The 21,542-nt window shown below is 37.0% G+C and overlaps 1 protein-coding gene across 1 annotated transcript; it reads left to right on the forward strand.

The window, feature by feature from the left end:
• Positions 1–14,676: 14,676 nt before the first annotated feature.
• On the forward strand, positions 14,677–19,401 carry LOC109074718 (intermediate filament protein ON3). The gene is made up of 9 exons (XM_042712867.1): positions 14,677–15,171; positions 16,337–16,545; positions 17,160–17,220; positions 17,324–17,419; positions 17,518–17,682; positions 17,803–17,928; positions 18,029–18,249; positions 18,367–18,410; positions 18,594–19,401. The coding sequence occupies exons 1-9, from the start codon at positions 14,794–14,796 to the stop codon at positions 18,833–18,835; spliced, it is 1,542 nt and encodes a 513-aa protein (XP_042568801.1). The 5' UTR covers positions 14,677–14,793; the 3' UTR covers positions 18,836–19,401.
• The last annotated feature ends 2,141 nt before the right edge of the window (positions 19,402–21,542 follow it).

Consider the following 21,542-nt stretch of genomic DNA (forward strand, 5'->3'; position numbering starts at 1 on the left):
TCACATTGCTGTGCAGTTGCTAGGAATTATGAGATGTATTTCATGTTATTACGTAGATGCTAAGGTGTTCAGAGCATTTTTTCAAGTTGCTAAGATATTCAGTGTGTTTTTATGTATGTTGCCAATCAATTGCTAAGGTATTCTGAGTGATTTCTTTTTCATATTGTTATGCAGTTGCTAAGGTGTTCAGGGTATTTTATCATTGCTATGCAGTTGCTTGGTGTTCTGAGTAGTTTTTTCATGATGATATGCAGTTGCTTAGATAATTGGAGTGTTTTTCTAAATGTTGCTATGCAGTTGCTAATGTATTCTGAGATGTTGTTTCATGTTACTGTGTAGTTGCTAAGGTGTTCTAAACAGTTTGTCATATTGCTATGCAGTTGCTAAGATAATCAGTCTTTTGTTGTTGTTGTTTACAAACCCGATTCTAAAAAAGTTAGGACACTGAACAAATTGTGAAACAGAATGCAATGATGTGGAAGTTTCAAATTTCAATATTTTATTCAGAATACAACATAGATGACATATCAAATGTTTAAACTGAGAAAATGTATCATTTTAAGGGAAAAATAAGTTGATTTTAAATTTCATGGCATCAACACATCTCAAAAAAGTTGGGACAAGGCCATGTTTACCACTGTGTGGCATACCCTCTTCTTTTTATAACAGTGAGACTGAGTCTGGGGACTGAGGAGACAAGTTACTCAAGTTTAGGAATAGGAATGTTGACCCATTCTTGTCTAATACAGGCTTCTAGTTGCTCAACGGTCTTAGGTCTTCTTTGTCGCTTCTTCCTCTTTATGATGCGCCAAATGTTTTCTATGGGTGAAAGATCTGGACTGCAGGCTGGCCATTTCAGTACCCGGATCCTTCTTCTACACAGCGATGATGTTGTAATTGATGCAGTATGTGGTCTGGCATTGTCATGTTGGAAAATGCAAGTTCTTCACTGAAAGAGACGACGTCTGGATGGGAGCATATGTTGTTCTAGAACTTGGATATACCTTTCAGCATTGATGGTGCCTTTCCAGATGAGTAAGCTGCCCATGCCACACGCACTCATTCAACCCCATACCATCAGAGATGCAGGCTTCTGAACTGAGCGCTGATAACAACTTGGGTTGTCCTTGTCCTCTTTAGTCCGGATGACATGGCGTCCCAGTTTTCCAAAAAGAACTTCAAATTTTAATTTGTCTGACCACAGAACAGTTTTCCACTTTGCCACAGTCCATTTTAAATGAGCCTTGGCCCAGAGAAAACGCCTGCGCTTCTGGATCATGTATAGATATGGCTTCTTTTTTGACCTATAAAGTTTTAGCCGGCAACGGCGAATGGCACGGTGGATTGTGTTCACCGACAATGTTTTCTGGAAGTATTCCTGAGCCCATGTTGTGATTTCCATTACAGTAGCATTCCTGTATGTGATGCAGTGCCATCTAAGGGCCCGAAGATCACAGGCATCCAGTATGGTTTTCCCCGCCTTGACCCTTATGCACAGAGATTGTTCCAGATTCTCTGAATCTTTGGATGATATTATGCACTGTAGATGATGATAACTTCAAACTTTTTGCAACTTTTCTCTGAGGAACTCCTTTCTGATATTGCTCCACTTATTTTCGCCGCAGCATTGGGGGAATTGGTGATCCTCTGACCATCTTGACTTCTGAGAGGCACTGCCACTCTGAGAGGCTCTTTTTATACCCAATCATGTTGCCAATTGACCTAATAAGTTGCAAAATGGTCCTCCAGTTGTTCCTTATATGTACATTTTACTTTTCCAGCCTCTTATTGCTACCTGTCCCAACTTTTTTGGAATGTGTAGCTCTCATTAAATCCAAAATGAGCCAATATTTGGCATGACATTTCAAAATGACTCACTTTCAACATTTGATATGTTATCTATATTCTATTGTGAATAAAATATAAGTTTATGAGATTTGTAAATTATTCCATTCCTTTTTTACTTACAATTTGTACAGTGTCCCAACTTTTTTGGAATCAGGTTTGTAGTTTTTTTTTATGTTGCTACACAGTTGCTAAGGTATTCTTAGTTTTTTTTTTTTTCTTTGTTTTGCATATTGTTATGTATTTGCTAAGGACTTCTGAGTGATTTATTGCACGGTTTACTTGTTTATTAAAAAGCGATGCGATGCGACAAATAATCAACCTGATTTGAGGTTTCATTCATGTTCTTAGCATGAACACTGCAAGATGAGTTCTTTGCAGGATCATTTACAATAAGAATGGTAAATGATGCATTGCTCAACTGATTTAATATTTTGTTGACTAACCTCTTATCCTCAGTCTCTCCTGTTCATAAAGAAGTAAGCAACTATGTTCTGCATTCACTGTGAGGATTACATTCCCCAAAGAGAACATTTAATTGAAGCAAGAGCAGCAGATACTAATGTGATAGGCTGTGCGGAAACCACATGTGTGCACACTTCGGTGAAGACTGACTCACTTCCAACCACAAGCTACTAATCTACACCAGAAATGTCATAAAATCCTCCAGCTACAGCTCACTGAGTCCATCTGAGGTGTTTGCTATCTGACGATTACTACATTAGTGATGTATTAGATTATGTAAGAAATGACCCCAAGCATTCCTTTGTTTTTGCCATGTGCACAGTTATACTAAATGACTATATTTGTGAACTCATATAGCATAGCACATAGCCTTAGGAAATGTTGCGGCCGTTAATCATGTGCATAATGACTGTAAGATGACACTAAGGCTGCAGAGACAATGAGAGGAAACAGCAAGCATTTTTATATTTCTTCTTAAAGGTGAGCTTTAAATTCTTCAGATGTTTCACTCATGGTTTTTACGAGGGATAAAACACTGTGCCAAACTGCTTTTCAGTGCATATCAGTTGATGTCCTACCAAACAAGTTGCTCTGCTACAACTCACTTAACACTAGTGTATTAAAACTGTGCCAACATACAGGCAAACAGTTGTGCACTCACTCACACAGATACACATAGTTTTTGTCTTGCGAGTTGTGTATACAGACCTCACACTAATACGGATGTGTGCTTTTAGAGCTGCCTGGCACACACATACACCGACAAACACTCTCCGCCCACTATAACAAGAGCACATAATAGTGTCTCAGAGTTAATATGCAAGTAAAACGTGGAAGCAAAACCACGTTTGGCTGTGCAAAGTGATAAAGATTTCAATAACACTTTTAGTTTGGCTGTGCAAAGTGATAAAGATTTCAATAACACTTTTACAGGCTGCATGTCTGTGCTCATCTCAGCAGCATATTAGCAAATATTGTAAATCAGTTGACTGAGTAAATCTGTCAAGTTTAATCACATGGGTGTGTGTGGTGGGCTGGTAAGTAGAACGCTGTAGGTTCAAACCCTACATTGAAATTTTATATATATATATATATATATATATATATATGATATATATATATATATATATATATATATATATATATATATATATATATATATATATATTCTTCATCAACATTTTCATCCTTTAAATGAATAAATAAATAATATCACATGCAATAAATAATTATATTATATTTTTTCAAATAATATATCTACTATAGTTTTTTTTTTATTTAAATTTTATATTAGAAAACAAAATAATGGTTAAGAACATTTTTCACAGGATTTTGTTTAGAGCTAATACAGTATCAGCATTTATCATAATATTTTATTTTTTATATTAGAAAACAAAAAAATGATTAAGAACATATCTAACACAATATTATCAATAGCTAAAACATAATTATCATCAAAATAATGGTTAAGAACATTTTTCACAGGATTTTGTTTAGAGCTAATACAGTATTAGCATTTGTTGTAATGTACTTGTTATCGGATCACCTAAAAACAATGTTAATATCATGTGTAAACAGCCTCTGTAAAACTGCAAAAATCAATTTCTTAATACAGATTAACAGAGTTTCCATCCTTCAAACCATATTCAAAACACATGACCACATTGCATTAAACGCTGATTCATTCTGTTGCATCACTGCAAAAAAAAAAAAAGAAAAAAAAAAAAAGGAAAAGAAAAGAAAGAAAAAGGAGGGGGAAAAGGCATATGAAAGATCAGATCAGAATTAAAATTAATTAATTAATTAATATGATTTTTACTATCTACACTTTCTTCCAAAATCTGTATCACAAGTGTTCCATACTGTTTGTGTGGGTAAATATCTAATCTGGGTCACATTCAGCTTTGGTGTGAACATATGCTTTGAAGGCATCTAAATTGCTTAGTGTAAAATAACTATATATATATATATATAGAGAGAGAGAGAGAGAGAGAGAGAGAGAGAGAGAGAGAGAGAGAGAGAGCCATGAATCATATATGCATGCAAAGACTGTACTAAGCAAATTTGTATTAAATTTAAGCCTTAAATGTTCAAAACATGGTCAAACAGTCATCTACTAAATTAGATTAATTACTGTAATTATAAACAATTGTACCTGATTAGTCCAATCTAGATAAAAAGCCAATTAAAGTTCCTCTTTACTTTTTCAGATAAGAGCATAAGGCTCAAACAAGTATAGAGAAACAGATACTGTGAATAATTTGAGAATTAGTTTGAGTTACTCATTACCCTTATTAGAATAATTATAAATATATCATGAAATGAAAGCTGTACTGGTGTCACTAGAGTTCATCTTTTAATTCATGTAGACGTGTAATTCACCTTGTAACCTGTTTGGCTAGAGTGGAAACAGGAAACCTGTCACAATGCCGCTGGATATTTTGATTTTGTACCAGACAATTGCAGGGCTTCAAAGTGCATATTCACAAAGACTGGAACACATAAAATTACTTAATATGTTCCTTTATAACAGTCATAGTTTGATGTCTGCAGGTGGGATAAATTATATGACCAAAACACAAAGAAGCGGATATCTGTATTTCTGGATAGCACACTGAGGTTACAATGCCTTTAGAAAGGATTTAGTCCCTTACTTTTTTTCATTTTGTTTCGGTTAAACATCCAAATGTTTCTCCCTTCAATATCATAATAAATCCAATACACTTATGATTGTACCCAGCTGTGACTCTAGAAGCTAAAGCTCAAGAACTAAAGAGATTGTTGACATCTGGACAGTCATATCAGTTTCTGGCCTTATGATCATTTCTCTTACATTTGAGCCCTTCTCGAACAGTTGCATATTTAGTCGGATGGCCTGGTCTGAGCTGTGCTATGTATTTTCCATTTGGTTACATTGGATGTCAGAGTGCTCTTAGGAAAGTTCAAAACTTTGCCAGCCGTTTTATAATTTTCTCCCAGCTTTTTTTCCTCCAACTTACATGGCCATAAAGATGTCTCTTGGTCTCCATGACAGCAGGACTAAATTAGACTGCTGTTGGAGCTGTTTTACCTCAAAAAGTGAGTGATATTTAAGTTAAAGTTAAATAATTAATAATCACCAATGGATTCAAAATCAACATGAAGGTGTCAAGACAAAATCCAGGCCCGAATGGAATCTGTGGGTGATTTTTGATTTATATTTTTGTTTGCTTTGCTTTGGTTGCCTCATCTGGTCTGATTTTAGGGAAGAAATCTGTAGAATTATTTGGTAAAGTCTTGGAAATGTGTGAGAAAATGAGCTGGAAGAGAAGGGAATTATATTTACTGTAGGTTAAAGTTAAGCAGTTCTTCACCAATGGAATCAAAATTGTTTTGGAGATTAAAAAAACTGTAGAATTCTCAAGAGAAAAATCAGACCTGGATAGAATCTGGGTTTTTATTATTATTATTATTATTATTTATTTATTTATTTATTTTTGCTTTGCTTTGCTTTCCTTTGTTTCTTCTGGTCTGATTTTGGATAATTTTTATTTTTTTTTGAATTCTCAAGATAACATTCTGGCCCAAATAGAACCTGGTAATGGGTTTTGTTTTGTTTTGTTTTGAGGGGGTGGATTCTGTAGAAGTCTTTAGTAAAGTCTTGAAAAATGTGTGGGAAGATCATATGAGAGTGTTACACAACTGTGAGTGAAAGTTGTTTTTTTTCTTCTTTTTCTCCAATAAATCCATTGCGTAAATCTGCTGGTTTGTGAGCATATTCTGTGTGGTCATGGTCTGATTACTCAAAATTATTGAGCACCTCTCCTAAGTAATTTTCAGATATTTATTTATTAATTGAGAACACATCTAAGGACATCTGCCTTTCAACATTAATACGAATTAGGTTACTTCTTTAGAAAAATCCTTTCATTTGACTTGGCAAGCAGAAAAACAAATATTTAATGGAGAGATGAGGCCTGAGGTCATCTCTGAGGTACGGCTCAAATCACTGTGGATCATGATGTCATATGATTTTACTGTGCTAAAACACTCCCACCCACATTCCTTCAGCTCCAACCCAATTATTTGGAAATTCAGTTTAATACTCACTTTCTAAAAGCACTTGATGAGCAGCAGGATAAGAATTCAGGTTCAGCAGGTTATGACCAGTGTCACTAAATCCAATTAGCACTGATTTATTAAGAAACCTGTCCAGAAGGTGTGGTGTGACCTATGATGTGCCCAGCTGATATGCAGGTGCATATCAGTTTGATTAGCAGGAGGGTGCAGCCCGCAGGAAGAGGTGGACACACAGTGCTTTACACTCGCCCTCAAAACAGGTTTGACTAGTGGCCAGACAGATGTGTGCTCACTGATTTGAATCATAATGGTTGGGGAAAGCCCACCAAAATAACCTGGCATAATACAGATATGCATTCTCAACAACAGCAATCTACATCTAAATGATCTTAATCAAAGTGTAAAAGGATAAGTGTTGCTTAAGTGTTAGAAAGGGGTGTATATGTTAATTATGAAATTGAAAACTTATGATGCGTTGGTACAGTGAATACACTCAGTAGGAAACACTTGTGTGATGTTTGCCAGAGATTCCTGTCTGTTAGTAGCAGGTGATTCATTTACAGAAGGTGTGAGTGGATTGTGTGAATAGGGAGGAGACAGAGAGATATACAGAGATGAATGAAGAACAAGACAAAGATAAAAATGACAGGAGAAACATTCCAACTGTGAGCTGAGGGAGGTTCTGGCATTTTAGCTGTGCAATACTAATGTACTGTTTACTCCATATACTGCTTGCTATTTTCAAAAAATAAAAAATAGCATTTTAAACAACAAAATATGGAACAATAAACATTTCAAACAAAATATGATATGTTTTTGTCACATGACCCGATTATTATTATTTCCAGCCTTTGTTATTCATTTTTTTTTTATTATTTAGCATTTTCATTCCTATTTTATGTAAAAATGTCTTACATTTTTGCAGTCTGAAAAAGTGTCAAGAAGGAAATTGTAGTTTAAAAAATATAGCCAATTCGGTTAATTTGTCCCATTGCACATTGGTGTATTCTGCACTATTTTGTATGGAAGCCTGTTTCCACTACTGAATTTGACTTTTTAACACACAATTCAGACTTTGTTTCTTGCAATTCTGAGAAAAAAAAGTCAGAACTCAGATATAAACACAGAATTGTGAGATATACTCACAGTTCTGAGAAAAAAAGTGGACTTTGTACTTTACAGTATATCTCATAATTATTTTTTCTCAGAATTCAAAGTTTACATTTCGTGATTCAGTTTTTTGTCTCTTATACATAAAAAAATAAAAAGAGATTATATTTCAGATTTTAGACTTTTCTTCTTTTCTATATTTTCTACTTTTTCTCAAAATTATGATTTTATATCTCTGAATTCTGAGATTTTTTTTCTCAGAACTGTAAGAAAGAAGTCTGAAATAAAAAGCTGCAATTCACAAAAGTCACAACCTATGTTTGGAACTAAATTAAGTTATGAGGACTTATTTGAACAATTATACCACAGAGATGGATTTTTCTCTTCCAACTCTGTTTGATTTTTTTACCTTTTTCCCCTCTTTCTTTCTAGACACACCCACACAAACTAGGCATGGGCTGCAGAAATAGCTCTGAGTTGTAGAAACTCTGATTCATGAACACACAGGCTCCAATAATAATGCAACGGTCGAAATTCTTCCATGGATTTCCCATGCAATCCAAAAATATCCAGGTCCTAACCAGAGAGAGGCTGCATTTGCCGTCACATTCACTGCAGGATATTTTAGAGGGGAAGGATATTACGTCTGCTATTGTCAGGAGTGAGAAATCTCCACCCAACAACCAAACACTGCATAAAATGGCCTTGTATAAACATATTTCAGTTAGTTGTATCAAAGTTGCAGTGTAGCTTGCCAAAATACAGACTACTCATAATTAAGTAATATAAATAACAAAGCTAGTCTCTTGAAAAAGTAGTTAGTACACCAGCTAAAATAGTTGCTTAAGTAACTGCATTGAAGCTACATAAAGGGAAAATGTCTTAGTAAATATTTTTTCTTAATTGTCACTAATACAATTCATAGATGGCTAAATTAAAATTCATTTTTTAATAAAACCATAGGAAATATGTCATTGATATCTGCAAGATAAGTAAATTAGCACATTTAAATGAAGTCTTGCAGTAATCAGTTCACCCTTGATTACAAATGTGTAATATTCTATTCCTTAACATGTCCTCCATAACTTTACAGAAACTACTGTGGACACCAACCATGCATTTCGCTATTGCACTTTGCATCTTACGTTTCATAGCTTTTGCCTAATCTGAAGCACTTGCTTGGTATTCATTGCATCATAGCAACACCCTAGCAACCACCCTGGGTACCCTAGCAACTGCATAGCAACACCCTAGCAACTGGCCCGGCTACCCTAGCAACCACATAGCAACACCCTAGCAACTGGCCCAGGTACCCTAGCAACTGCATAGCAACACCTTAGCAATGACCCTAGGTACCCTAGCAACCACCCTGGGTACCTTAGCAACCATATAACAACACACTAGCAACCGCTCCGGGTACCCTCGCAACCTCATAGCAACACCCTAGCAACCACCCTGGGAACCCTAGCAACCATACAGCAATACCCTAGCAACTGGCCCGGGTACCCTAGCAACTGCATAGCAACACCTTAGCAATGACCCTAGGTACCACATAGCAACACCCTAACAACCACCCAGGTACAAAGCAAACCGCATAGTAACACCTTATCAATGAGCCCAGGTAACCTAGCAATCACTCAGGGTCCCCTAGCAACCGCATAGCAACACCCTAGCAACTGCCCCGGTTGCCTTAGCAACTGCATAGCAACACCCTAGAAACCACTTTGGGTACCCTAGCAACCACATAGCAACACCCTAGTAACCACCCTGAGGACCCTAGAAATGGCATAGCAACCCTAGAATCAATCAATCTATCAATCTATCTATCTATCTATCTATCTATATAACTGTATTGCCATTCAGACTTTAATCTTTTAATCTAAACTATTTTAAACTGAAAACCGTCAAACTTTTAAAACTTTCCTGGCTGGCTTTCTCAAGCCAACTTCAATGTTTGTCTCTACAAACGTTTTTATCCAGTTGTACTGTATGTGTCATTCAAAACAAGCATAAGCGCCCTTAATTCAATCTTAAGGGAAGGAATCTCTTAAACCCTTCGCACGATCACAATGTACCACTCAAAGCTTGGGAGAGATGAAGGAGATAAAATGGGCACCTGGGGGTGTATTATAGAAAGTTTCTTATCTTAGGTCCTAACTTAAGATGTGATATGTTAAGTTAGGATTTTTCAGAAATTCGTATCACAGAAGCAATTCTTAACTTGATTTGGGATTCTTATCCTATCTTACAAAATCGTATCTTATATCTAGTTAGGAAATCAAGTTCAACTATCCACTCTCAGGTCTGTTACCAAGTAACCAACACTGCGTGAGCTGCTGACGAGGTAAACAAAATCACAGAAGCTACTTCACTTTGAAAATCGCCTTTTGCAAAAAAAAACGTAAGGCATTAGTCACTTGCACTATAAAAATATACGCTGACGTGATGCTGATGCTTTTGTTGGTCTCTGTAATGCTGTTTGCATTCCTGTGCTAATGTTGTGCGGCAGCCTGTAATTACTTATAAGTGTTTTAACATCAAAATGAGTCATCCAAGAGTCTTTCTACCATTAAACATCTCCGTTCCTCATTTTCAATTATTAATAAATGTAATACCATTGTTGGACAGCACCATTATAAGCAGTTTTTCCGTAAGCTTTCAAAATATTTTAAAGTTAAGACAGCTGTGGGGTTGTCCTAAAGTTAAGACAGTTTTTAAGATTTTTTTGTCAAGTTGGGAGGTTTCTGTAACACACCCATCCTATCTGTATTGAAGATAATATAACACACTTAGGAAATGCTGTTCTGTTATAGCTTTTACCCTAAATGTGGTCCTAACTGAAATCACCATGGTTACCAAATAACCAAGATAAAATTTTAAAGTCTGTAATACGCCCCCTGTGCAGAGCAAAAGAGCGTGAAAGGGAGGGAGGTAAGGATGGATAGTTGGATAGGTGACGTGATCATTATTCGGAATAACCTCAAAATGTCAAGACTGACCAATCAGAATCAAGCATTTCAGAGAGCTGTATAAAAGAATAAAAAAAAATTACTATTAATAATTACCTAAAGGTTTGCACATTTCAGTGCAACTTCTTGCCATATCTGACATAGCAGAGTACATTCAAGGTGCGAGATTTATGAGTTGAGTGTTGAACGTTTTCTTACCAGCACACTTCAACATATATAACTATGTAAATATGCATGTCTAGTTTTACAAACTGGCAAAGAAAGAAAGACTAAAAATAAAATAAAAACACTTTCTTTTAGAGGATAAGAATTGTTATTTCATGGTGATTATCATGGCCTTTTCTTGTATCTTTTTAGCATGTAATGCAAGCGTATTCTCGTGATAAACTTGCACGAACTGCTCACTTCCCACACATATTTTGCTTGATGATAAGCTTTCTAATCATAAGGTGTCTCTAAAAGTCTCCATGGTAACGTATCAAACTTTCAACAACTGACCACTGTGTTGCAGGGGCCAGGAAACATGTGAATGTGTGTCAGTAGTATTTTGTGTTCTGTGGTAACCCTGTTGCCATGACAACTAGGGGCGTGGCCTCTGGTCAGGCGGTCATTGGGGAAGTACTGAGCAGACACACCACTGAACTCAACCACTGAAAGCCACAGAATATTTCACCTCTGAGGAATCTTGCGCTCCATTCTTTCTCAGTCCTGCTATCAGATTGCAGCTTTTGAACAAATGCTGCAGATGTTTTGTGCTGTAATTGTTTAGTCTCACTGAGATTGGAGGTTGTCTGAAAATATGCCTGAATAAGTTTTTACCCAAAATCATTTCACGATGTCGAGTGAACCTGTGGCCACACTGAGACTTTGTACCCATTTACTTCGATTCACAGGCATGTAAGCGGGCGAGAGTGTTTCGGGCCAGCTGACAGATGTGTCATTTGTCTTTTCTGCAATTTTTTTATTTAATTTAATACCTGACAGACACATATTTAGTTTTCTGTGGTATATTGCTAATTCGTCATCAAGATAATGTTATATAGAGGGCAAGAATAGATGATGTTTTATCAAATTTGCAAAAATAACTTGCGATATTCTTTAACACATCAGTATCAATGAAAACTACTATTACTACAATTTAAAATAACTATTTTCTTTGTAAACATATTTTATAATAATAATAAAAAAGCTGAATTCTCAGCATCATTACGTCACATGATCCTTCAGAAATCATTCTAATATACTGATTTGCTGCTCAAGAAGCATTTTTTAAATTATTATTATTGTCAACATTGCATTATCAAACAATTGTGCTGCTTATACAGAGGCTATAGAGTGCAACATTATTTCTTGTGTGCTTCATTCTAATTATTAACACAGAAGCCATAGAGTGTGGCATCATATCCTGTCAACCACATTTAACACAGGGTCAGTTATTTAGCATGAAATCTAGTGTGACACACCTTGAGGGCGTGATCAGTGAGCAGGTCGTATATGCGTATGTGTTTTGGGTGTAGAGGGGTGTCTCTGATTTCACAAAGATAATCAAAGTATGTGCAAAGCAATTTACCAGTGAAGCAAAACTAAAAGTATTAAACAACATTGAAATCTGAACCTTGTAAGCATCAAATATCACATTCTCAGAACACAAAGTTCACACTTGTTCTCTGGTGGTGTGTGAAGTGATTTGTGACCACTTGATGTGATCAGATACAATCAAAGCTCAAATTATATGATTCAGTTAAATTGTAATGTGTATACAGAGTCAAGTACAGCAGGGATATCAGGTTGCAAATCTGTGATGAAACCCTAATTCAACATGATTCATAACTCTTAACTCTGTGCAGAAAGAATGTGCATGATGAAATTAACAGCTTTAATTCTAGTTCACTCCCTTGTTGTTAAACGGCATGAAAACATGCAAGATACCCCCATAATTATTCACAAACACATAGAGATGTACACAAGAGCCTTAGAGGAAGGGTTGGCATGTTCGCTATGTGACATTAAATGACGGTTTTTTGTTTGGCTGTCACAAATGGTGACATCGCTACCATACCTGCGTAAAAAGAGGAATCATATAATTAACCAATCTTTTGGGCAGAGACTTCCAGATTCATAACTCTGAGCTTGGTTTTGTTTTCATCTTGATTATGAGATAAGATACAGGGAATGGCAGCAAAATGTCCTGGGAGAGTTCAAAACAGAACTGACACACCTGTTTTTACATTTAGAGAATGTTAGAAAACATTCCACTAGTAACTGCTAGTTATGCTCCACTTTGTGTTCTTAGTTCATCATTAGTTCAATGCACCTTGAGTCCAAAACAAATTTCCCTTTGGGGACAATAAAGTGTATTTTATTTCATTTCATTTCAGGGGGGTCCAAGTCAAAAGATGTACCACATTTTGCAATAGAGAGAGACATTGTTGTAATTCTGATGTGCATTTTCATCTAGTGTGAGTCATAGGCACGCTGGTTTACAAACCTTACAAAATATCTTAGTTTTAGTGGCATGAATGCTTCCTGCAGAGCTTTCTTTAAATAACTTCAATAAGTCACTTTGAAAATCTGGTGCTAGAAACCACTTGAAAATTTGATGAGGTTTTCCCTGGTTTCTCTCAAAAACAAAAGCCGGGATTCTGTATTCTTAGGAAAGGCTAGCACCTAAAGAAATTATGACTCTATGACTGGAAAGCAGTGAAGAAGATTAAAGCAGACAGGATCTCAAGATACTGTTAATTAAATCAGTAACTTTTCTAAACACTCTTGCATTAAGCATTATCCAATAATGAAAGACAGCAGACATTGTTTGAGATGCCAAGATTTGTCACCCAGAGAGGAACATTTGACACGTGCACCACAGCAGGTCATCCCACTTTAGCAGAAACTGCTCAGGAGCTTTAAGTTGTTATCTGACTAACATTATTGACTTCAGTAATGAGGCCTTTTAAATGTAACAACACAAGCCTCAGCTTATGACCCAACCATCGAAACACCTGGTGATGGTCAATGGAAAGGACTGTGCTGGAGGAACAGGTCAAGGCAGATATACTTTTGTTTGAGCAGCTACTGCAAAGCTTAGGGAATTTACAAGAATTCCAGTGCATTGGTGTGGTCATCTAGAAGCATCTGGAATATCCAATGGCTAAAACGATTGAATCGTAACAGAAAAAAAGTCACATATACTGTATGTAAAGATACAGTCCAAATCTTAAAATGTGCCATTTTAAACCTATTAAATCACTTATAACAAACTAAAAATGGAGAAAGCCTAAACTTATCTTATGGATTTCCCAAAACTCGAAACTCAAGCTTTGTAAAGAGCCTTCATTACCATTACCTTCATTACCTTACCATTGCCATGTAAAAAAAAAATAAATAAATAAAACCCGGCCTCTTGTTATTTAACCATAAACCCAGAAAGACTATAAACCTGGTTAACTTTAGGAGGTCTCTGGATTCCAGGGGGTTTCAGGACCTTAGGGGGTAGATTGAGAAACTGAGAAACTGTTGGTGGCCTCTATGATGTATCTATTATAGTATGTAGCATTCTTAATTTCCACCACGTTCAGCTAAAATTTATAGATGTACAGTACTTCAAGTGTTTGGGTCACCATATAACGTTTGTGTGGATTTAAACGTTATATCAGATCACAAGTGAGTTGGGTGCTGGTAATGCTAAAGTACAGCTGGGACTTCACATGCTCCACTTTGTGTAGCTTCCAGTGCTGAGAGATAAAACATGTCAGCTGTCACAGGTTTAAAGTGAAATTCAAAGCCTTCCAGATGTCTTATTTGTATAGGCAAATCCATAGTTGCAACCTGTTTCGATGTGAAACATTGGCTTGTAGATTCTTGTGCTGCATTAGAGTACTTCAGTACTAGTGTTTAATATTATTGACATATTATTGTGTGTTCACACTCTGTATTTTGGCTTTTATCAAAGTGACACATTCTTTTACAGAACAAATAATATATACAAAGAAAATGGGAAATACAGAAGCAATTTTATTGTTTAAACCATTAATATTCCCAGATATTTTTTTTGTTTTGTTTTGTTTCTAGTCATAATAAATGACAAAAACATCCATGTACTGGTTAGGCTAGGAATGTAGGGACATGAGCATTGAATTTCAACCACACCCACCTACTACACCTAAGCACCGGCCAATCAGAGCCTTCTTTTGGCTCCTCCCACTCAGCAGCACATATAGTAGGAGGCAGAGTCTGCTGTTCTCTATCTGCTCGAGTTTCTCCAGCACAGCAGACAAGGCTTAATCTGCTGCTCCCTCTTGCTCCAGGTCATTCTCTACCAGCACAAGACAGAAAACACATCAGCAGGATGTCGTTCACCAAGAAAACCAGCTACACTGTGAAGTCCTCTTCCTCTGGATCTGCTCCACGCAGCTTCAGCAGTATGTCTTACTCTGGCCCCAGCGTCAGCCGGCAGAGCTACAGTGTGCGCAGCTCCTATGGAGGTGCCAACCGTGGCATGGGAGCTGGAATGGGAGGTGGTGGCTTCCTAAGCAGCTCTTCAGCCTATGGTCTTGGCATGGGCATGGGTACCGGTGTCGTAGCACCCATTCAAGCGGTCACTTTCAACAAGAGCCTCCTGGCACCTCTGAACCTGGAGATCGACCCCAACATCCAGGTTGTCCGCACCCAGGAGAAGGAGCAGATGAAGTCCCTCAACAACCGTTTCGCTTCCTTCATTGATAAGGTGGGTTTAAAGTTTCTTTCTTTGCAGTTTTATTGGTTGAAGAGTCAAACTAATAACTCAAAAAAAATGCCACAAGATGATGAAACTGACTGCATGTTCTTGCATAAAACATCTCTAGAAGTTTATCTAGTGTGGCACAGAAAATATTTATGGGGTTGGATACATTCTCATCAAAGGGAAAGAAACGAGTCTTATGGAAAGTGGAGAAAAGGGTGTGTACATGGTCAGAGTGTGATGGCTTTTCATTTGAATGGGATGCCTTGAAGCTCTTCTGAAACCCTTGTAGAGAGTCCACACCCAAATAAGGATGTGCTGAAGGACATGAAACCTGTAATCTGCATATTAACCTGGTTAAATTATTACAAACTATGTATTATTACATTTCCAAACAAAAATATCCATATCAGAAGAAAAGATAGTCACATATCTAGATAGTTAATATTTAATTTCAAAAACCGGGGTCATGTTCTGGATAGCACTGGATAGGTTACGTAACAGCGTTCAAAGCAACGAGAAGAGGAAATATTCTGCCACACTTTAAAGCCTTTAAGTCTTTGTGCCCTTCCTCTTAACTATAATAGTCTGCTTTGCATTATATTATTTATTTAAAACACACTGTTTTGAATAAGAAACCTGATTAGTAATGTCAGCTGGCTCAGTGATACCTTTACTGTAACCTTATTGTGTGTGCAATGTTCACCTTGAGCTGTTAAAGTTTTATCACTGAATTATTTGCTCTCCGCCCACCATTTGCACACTCTTTTAAGAGACTCTAGCAGATCTGGTCTCTTCCTGCCGTCCCTTGAATATTAACTATGTAGACAGTCCCATCCACAGGATAGGTACAGGTCTAGTCACCCTTCCTGATGTTCTACTGGAATATGCGTCATCATTTCCAAGGGGGAAAAAGTGTTACAAACTGAAAACATGTGCCTATCTCGTTATTTAAGGAAAACAGTGCTTTCCTTTGTGAAGATCATGAACCACAAGCACTATGTTGGCATATGGTCTCACTTCTGTGAGCTGGCGCAGAACCATGATTCCAAAATGACTTTGCAACATTGGTCTGGGGGCGTTGCTCTCCGAAGCTGCATTTGCTGCCAAGTATGGTTGTCATTTGTGCCTTGATTTAGACAAAACCTCTATTCTAATCTTGCCAATGTAGGTACGTTTCCTGGAGCAGCAAAACAAGATGCTGGAGACAAAATGGAGCCTCCTTCAGAACCAGACGGCCACACGCTCCAACATTGACGCCATGTTCGAGGCCTACATCACCAATCTGCGCAGACAGCTCGACAGCCTTGGCAATGACAAAATGAAGCTGGAGGCTGACCTGCACAACATGCAAGGCCTTGTTGAAGACTTCAAAAACAAGTACGTACAATGACTTTCACAAAAGCCTCATTTTAATTTGGCTGGACGTTTGGTCTGGGGGATGGACAGCGCCCAAGTATTTTCAAAGGAGGCTTTTGTGGTGCACTTAAGTTTTCCCAGAATAAATGAGGCTCTATAAATTCAAATGGAGGGAAAACATGTTTTAAAGGTCCGATGGGAATGAACTCAATTCATTATCCAACATTGCTTATGTAACTGATACAGAAACTGCATAGTTGCTCTAGTCTCTCCCTGGTATACTTGCCCATTGTCCATCCTTTTTGAGATTTGAATCATATTATAAGAATTTCAGCAATTCAGTGATTAAATGGGCATCAGCATGAGTCAGATAGATTACAGCTATTGAACAAACATCTAAGCAGCACCTTTCATGGATCTCCAAACAAATCATTCATCCATTCATTCATTCATTCAAATCTGATGGGCCGATTAATGCTAAAACCCATGGGTGACACTGAACTGAATCCAGAAAAAGAACAAGCGTTTCATACGAAAGATGGAGCATTGCTGCCCCCTAGTGTACAAAACCCATTCATAAACAATTCAAAACATTCCTGATTTTAAACAAAGTCATTTTCTTCACTTCTCTTCAGGTATGAGGATGAGATCAACAAGCGCACAGAGTGTGAGAATGATTTTGTGCTTATCAAGAAGGTTCGTAGATTGTCTTTTACTCACATAGTTCAAAACAATGTAACTATTCACAAACGCTTACTTTTATCTTAAATGATGATTAAATTATGTTTGCTTTTTGTAGGATGTCGATGAGGCCTACATGAATAAGGTTGAGCTGGAAGCCAGACTGGAAAGCCTCACTGACGAGATCAATTTCCTCAGGCAGATCTTTGAGGAGGTAAATTACAGCTAGAGATTCCCACTAAACATATAGTTCATTTACGTATGACAAAACACACTTTGATAATGTTTTGCTCTCTCATTGTGAACTTGTAGGAGATCCGTGAGCTGCAGTCTCAGATCAAGGACACATCAGTTGTTGTGGAGATGGACAACAGCAGGAATCTCGACATGGATGCCATCGTCGCTGAGGTCCGCGCTCAGTATGAAGACATCGCTAACCGAAGCCGGGCTGAGGCTGAGATGTGGTACAAGTCCAAGGTGTGTTATCTTTCGAGTATCATCCAAACTGTAAAGTCTTAATCTGGTTGTTCAAAGCAAATTTTACTATTGAGGTGCATGAGATATTAAATCTTACACATCGTATGTTCTATTCCTCAGTACGAAGAGATGCAGACATCCGCAACCAAATACGGTGATGACCTTAGATCAACAAAGACAGAGATTGCTGATCTTAACCGCATGATTCAGAGACTGCAGTCCGAGATCGATGCCGTGAAAGGACAGGTATGCAACTGCACAAACTAAATATTTGAATATAAAGTTTGTTTTGTAGGCAACAGACATTAGGAGTGAAACTGAGCACAAATATTTCTTGTTTCGGTAGCGCGCGAATCTGGAGAACCAGATCGCAGAGGCAGAGGAACGTGGCGAGCTGGCCGTGAGAGATGCCAAGGCCCGCATTAAGGACCTGGAAGATGCCCTGCAGAGAGCCAAGCAGGATATGGCCCGCCAGATTAGAGAATATCAGGACCTGATGAACGTCAAACTCGCCCTGGACATTGAGATCGCCACATACAGGAAGCTCCTGGAGGGAGAGGAGGACAGGTGAGGCAATGAAATGCATGCTTGCTGTGAGACCTAGTACTCTATTTTTGAGACAAGGTTCAGATTTCTCATTCTGTGCAGGAGTCTCATTACTTCTTGTTTGCTCTTTTCCAACAGAATGGCAAGTGGAATCAAGTCCATCAATATCTCAAAACAGAGCAGTAAGTTTGACTCTTTATCACAGAGAACCCTACTGAAAAGCCCAGCATGGGGTTCTAGTATGCTCTTGTATCATGGACATTTTGTGCTGGTCTTTTCAGGATTCTTTCTTCACATGACAATTCTTATAACTATATGATATCAGGAGATCCTCATCTTACATCTTCATGTTTCTGTCCTGATAGCGAGCTATGGTGGTTATCCCATGGAAAGTGCAAGCAGCGGCTACGGCAACTACTCTAGTTATTCCAGCGGCTACGGTGGCGGCTACAGCTCTGGTGGCGGCTACAGCTCTGGTGGCGGCTACAGTTCTGGCAGCGGCTACGGTGAGACCGTCTCTCAGACCAAGAAGAGCGTTGTGATTAAGATGATCGAGACCAAGGATGGCAGAGTTGTGTCTGAGTCCTCTGAGGTTGTCCAAGATTGAGCGAGTCCCCTTCCCCTATTCTGTCCTCTAAACCACACGCCTTTTAAGCATTCCTGCCCTTCCCTCTCAACCATTATGACTGCGGCCAGTCCAAAGCACTAGAGAGGAATGCAGTCATAAACCAGGTTGTAAGCAATAAACCATTCACTCTGACAAAAAAATCCTGAGGGACCAAATACTCTCACTGCTCTTGTCGTGCCTTAATCCACATCACTAAAAACTCACGCCCTCAGGCCACTGCACAACAATACTGTCTTCAGATCTTACCTTGCACAACATGGCCACGTCTGTAGGCTGGACAATCCTCGATGTGCCACTAACATGAGCTAGCCATTTAGCTGAATTGCTCAACATGCTAAGAAACGGATTTCCACAGTAACTATGAAGGGATATGTTTGCGTTTGTGCTAAATTACTAGCATGTTAGTGGCAGGTCCATGTGGTTTGCCTATTTAGTAGAGACTGTCATTTCATTGTACTCTGGCAAAGAAGAAAGACGTTGTCCATTGTTTATCCTGTTTTCTGAGGTGCTGTTTTTGCTACCAAAAATAAAGTTTTTACCTAAAACTTGTCGTCATATCTTTGTGTGTGTGTGTGGTTGTGTGTGTGTGTGTGTGTGTGTGTGTGTGTGTGTGTGTGTTAGCTAACTAGCCTCTATACAAAACCCACACCCTTCAAAGAAATGTCAGGAAGCTAAGGGCTCTCGATTTGGCTCGTTAGCATGGTTCAGTTAGTCCCTGCTGGCAGATATCATAGACTGATTACTTACTCTACACCATCTAGACCAAAATATCTCTGAAATAATATTAACGAGCAGTCAATACTATTCTGAGTAAATTAAAAGGTTTGTGTGGTATTCTGAGGAAAAAATGCTTACAACTCACATTGTCAAGAACTCACAAGGATTCACATTGTCTTTCTGCTGGATGAGGTACTTTATACAAGTGTTCCTGTTAAAAAAAAAAAACGGAATTGATTCCCAATGCGTTTGTGACCCCTAGAGATTCATGACGGAACTGCATGGTGCTTGTGAGCTGCAGAATCAGATACACATGCAAATGCAAAATTAAACTGAAATGCATAATATTTCAAATAAAATTAGTAAAAACAAGCCAACCTTTTACTGTCATTATATACAAGATGTGCTATTAAGTATATGTATTGGAAGGTTAGTTAGTCTACTTGTGATAGTAATTTAAATCATAAGGGTTCAACTGGCAACAATTGGGGAAACCCAGGACCATTTTTTCAGTTAGTGCAGCAATGCCGCCTTTTACTCATGCATGATATTTTGACTTTGTGCTGTCTGACTCAAAGAGTGACTCACTATTAGGCCACAGTATATTTCCAGGAAAGCAGATGGGCCTACATTTTGGCAAGAGAGCATCTGATTAAAAATAGCCTAAGTAAAAAAAAAAAAATTAAAAAAAAAAAAGAATTCAGTTGTTTAATTATGAAAGCGTTTTAATATCTTTCAAAGATTCTGCAACTACAATAAGACACATTAAATTTGTATTTTAAACTTTGAGGATCCCTTTTTTGCTTTATTTGTATTTTCATTTTATAACTGGTGGTTAATACCAAATTACCACATTTTTGTGTAGTTGTGTTAACTGTAGTGACCTAAGTACTTAAACAAAAACTAGTTACTGCACGGTTGCCACTGAAAAAAAAATCTAAACAAACAATAGCATTCATTCATCGCTTTAAGAAATCTGTATTGCTAAAATAAACTAATTTATAATTATTACTATAGGTCTACTATCATAACTATTAAATACAATTTATTATGGAGTAATATATCAGTTTATATATTAATTTGTTTATTCAACAGCATAAGCTAATGCATGTCTATAATATAATATAATATAATATAATATAATATAATATAATATAATATAATATAATATAATATAATATAATATAATATAATATAAAAAAAAAAAAACTGTCCTTAGCTGACAAAATAAAATAAAGTGAGGAATTCTGGTGAAGTGAAGCGTTGGGAAACAATAAAGCTTTCCTTTCAACTGTAAGGTAAAAGTGTTGATTATTCAAATCTTTTGTGGACATCTGGTGGTTAAAAGGATGAAAAGCACGTATTGTATCAAGAGGTTGCAGTTGTTAAAAGTCTATGGATTAATGTAAGATATTATTCTTTTTTCCTTTTAGGAGTTTTAAAAGCATGGCATGAAACCATAAACTCAACTAGCCAACATTATCTTGAAATTATGATTATTATTATTATTATTATTATTATTATTATTATTATTATTATTATTATTGGAACTTGATTAGTTTTTTGAATGTGATTAATTTAAAAAATGTTATACCATGATTCATTTATGAAGCTCATACAAACTTTTCCTATATAATAAGTCAAAGGATTGGGGCATATGTTTAAAATAGATGGATCACAGATTTTATTTATAAATGTAATGTTAATTTTACTTAGTGCCAATTATACTCACTAAAACAATTAGTAATATATTTCTTTAAAATAATAGGTATAAACTACATTGCTTGTGAAGAATCATGAAGAACCAAAAAAAAAAGAGAATTATATTTTAAGAATAATGACAATTACAGAGTTAAAAAGTAAAACTTGACCGTGTTAAATAATGGGATATGGGTGGTAATTTGTTTAATTGTCATGAATAAGATATAATGGAAGATTATGTCACAAAAATAATGCCCCTAAAAATAGG

This window comes from Cyprinus carpio, chromosome A23 (assembly GCF_018340385.1).
Source record: "Cyprinus carpio isolate SPL01 chromosome A23, ASM1834038v1, whole genome shotgun sequence".
Lineage (NCBI taxonomy): Eukaryota > Metazoa > Chordata > Actinopteri > Cypriniformes > Cyprinidae > Cyprinus > Cyprinus carpio.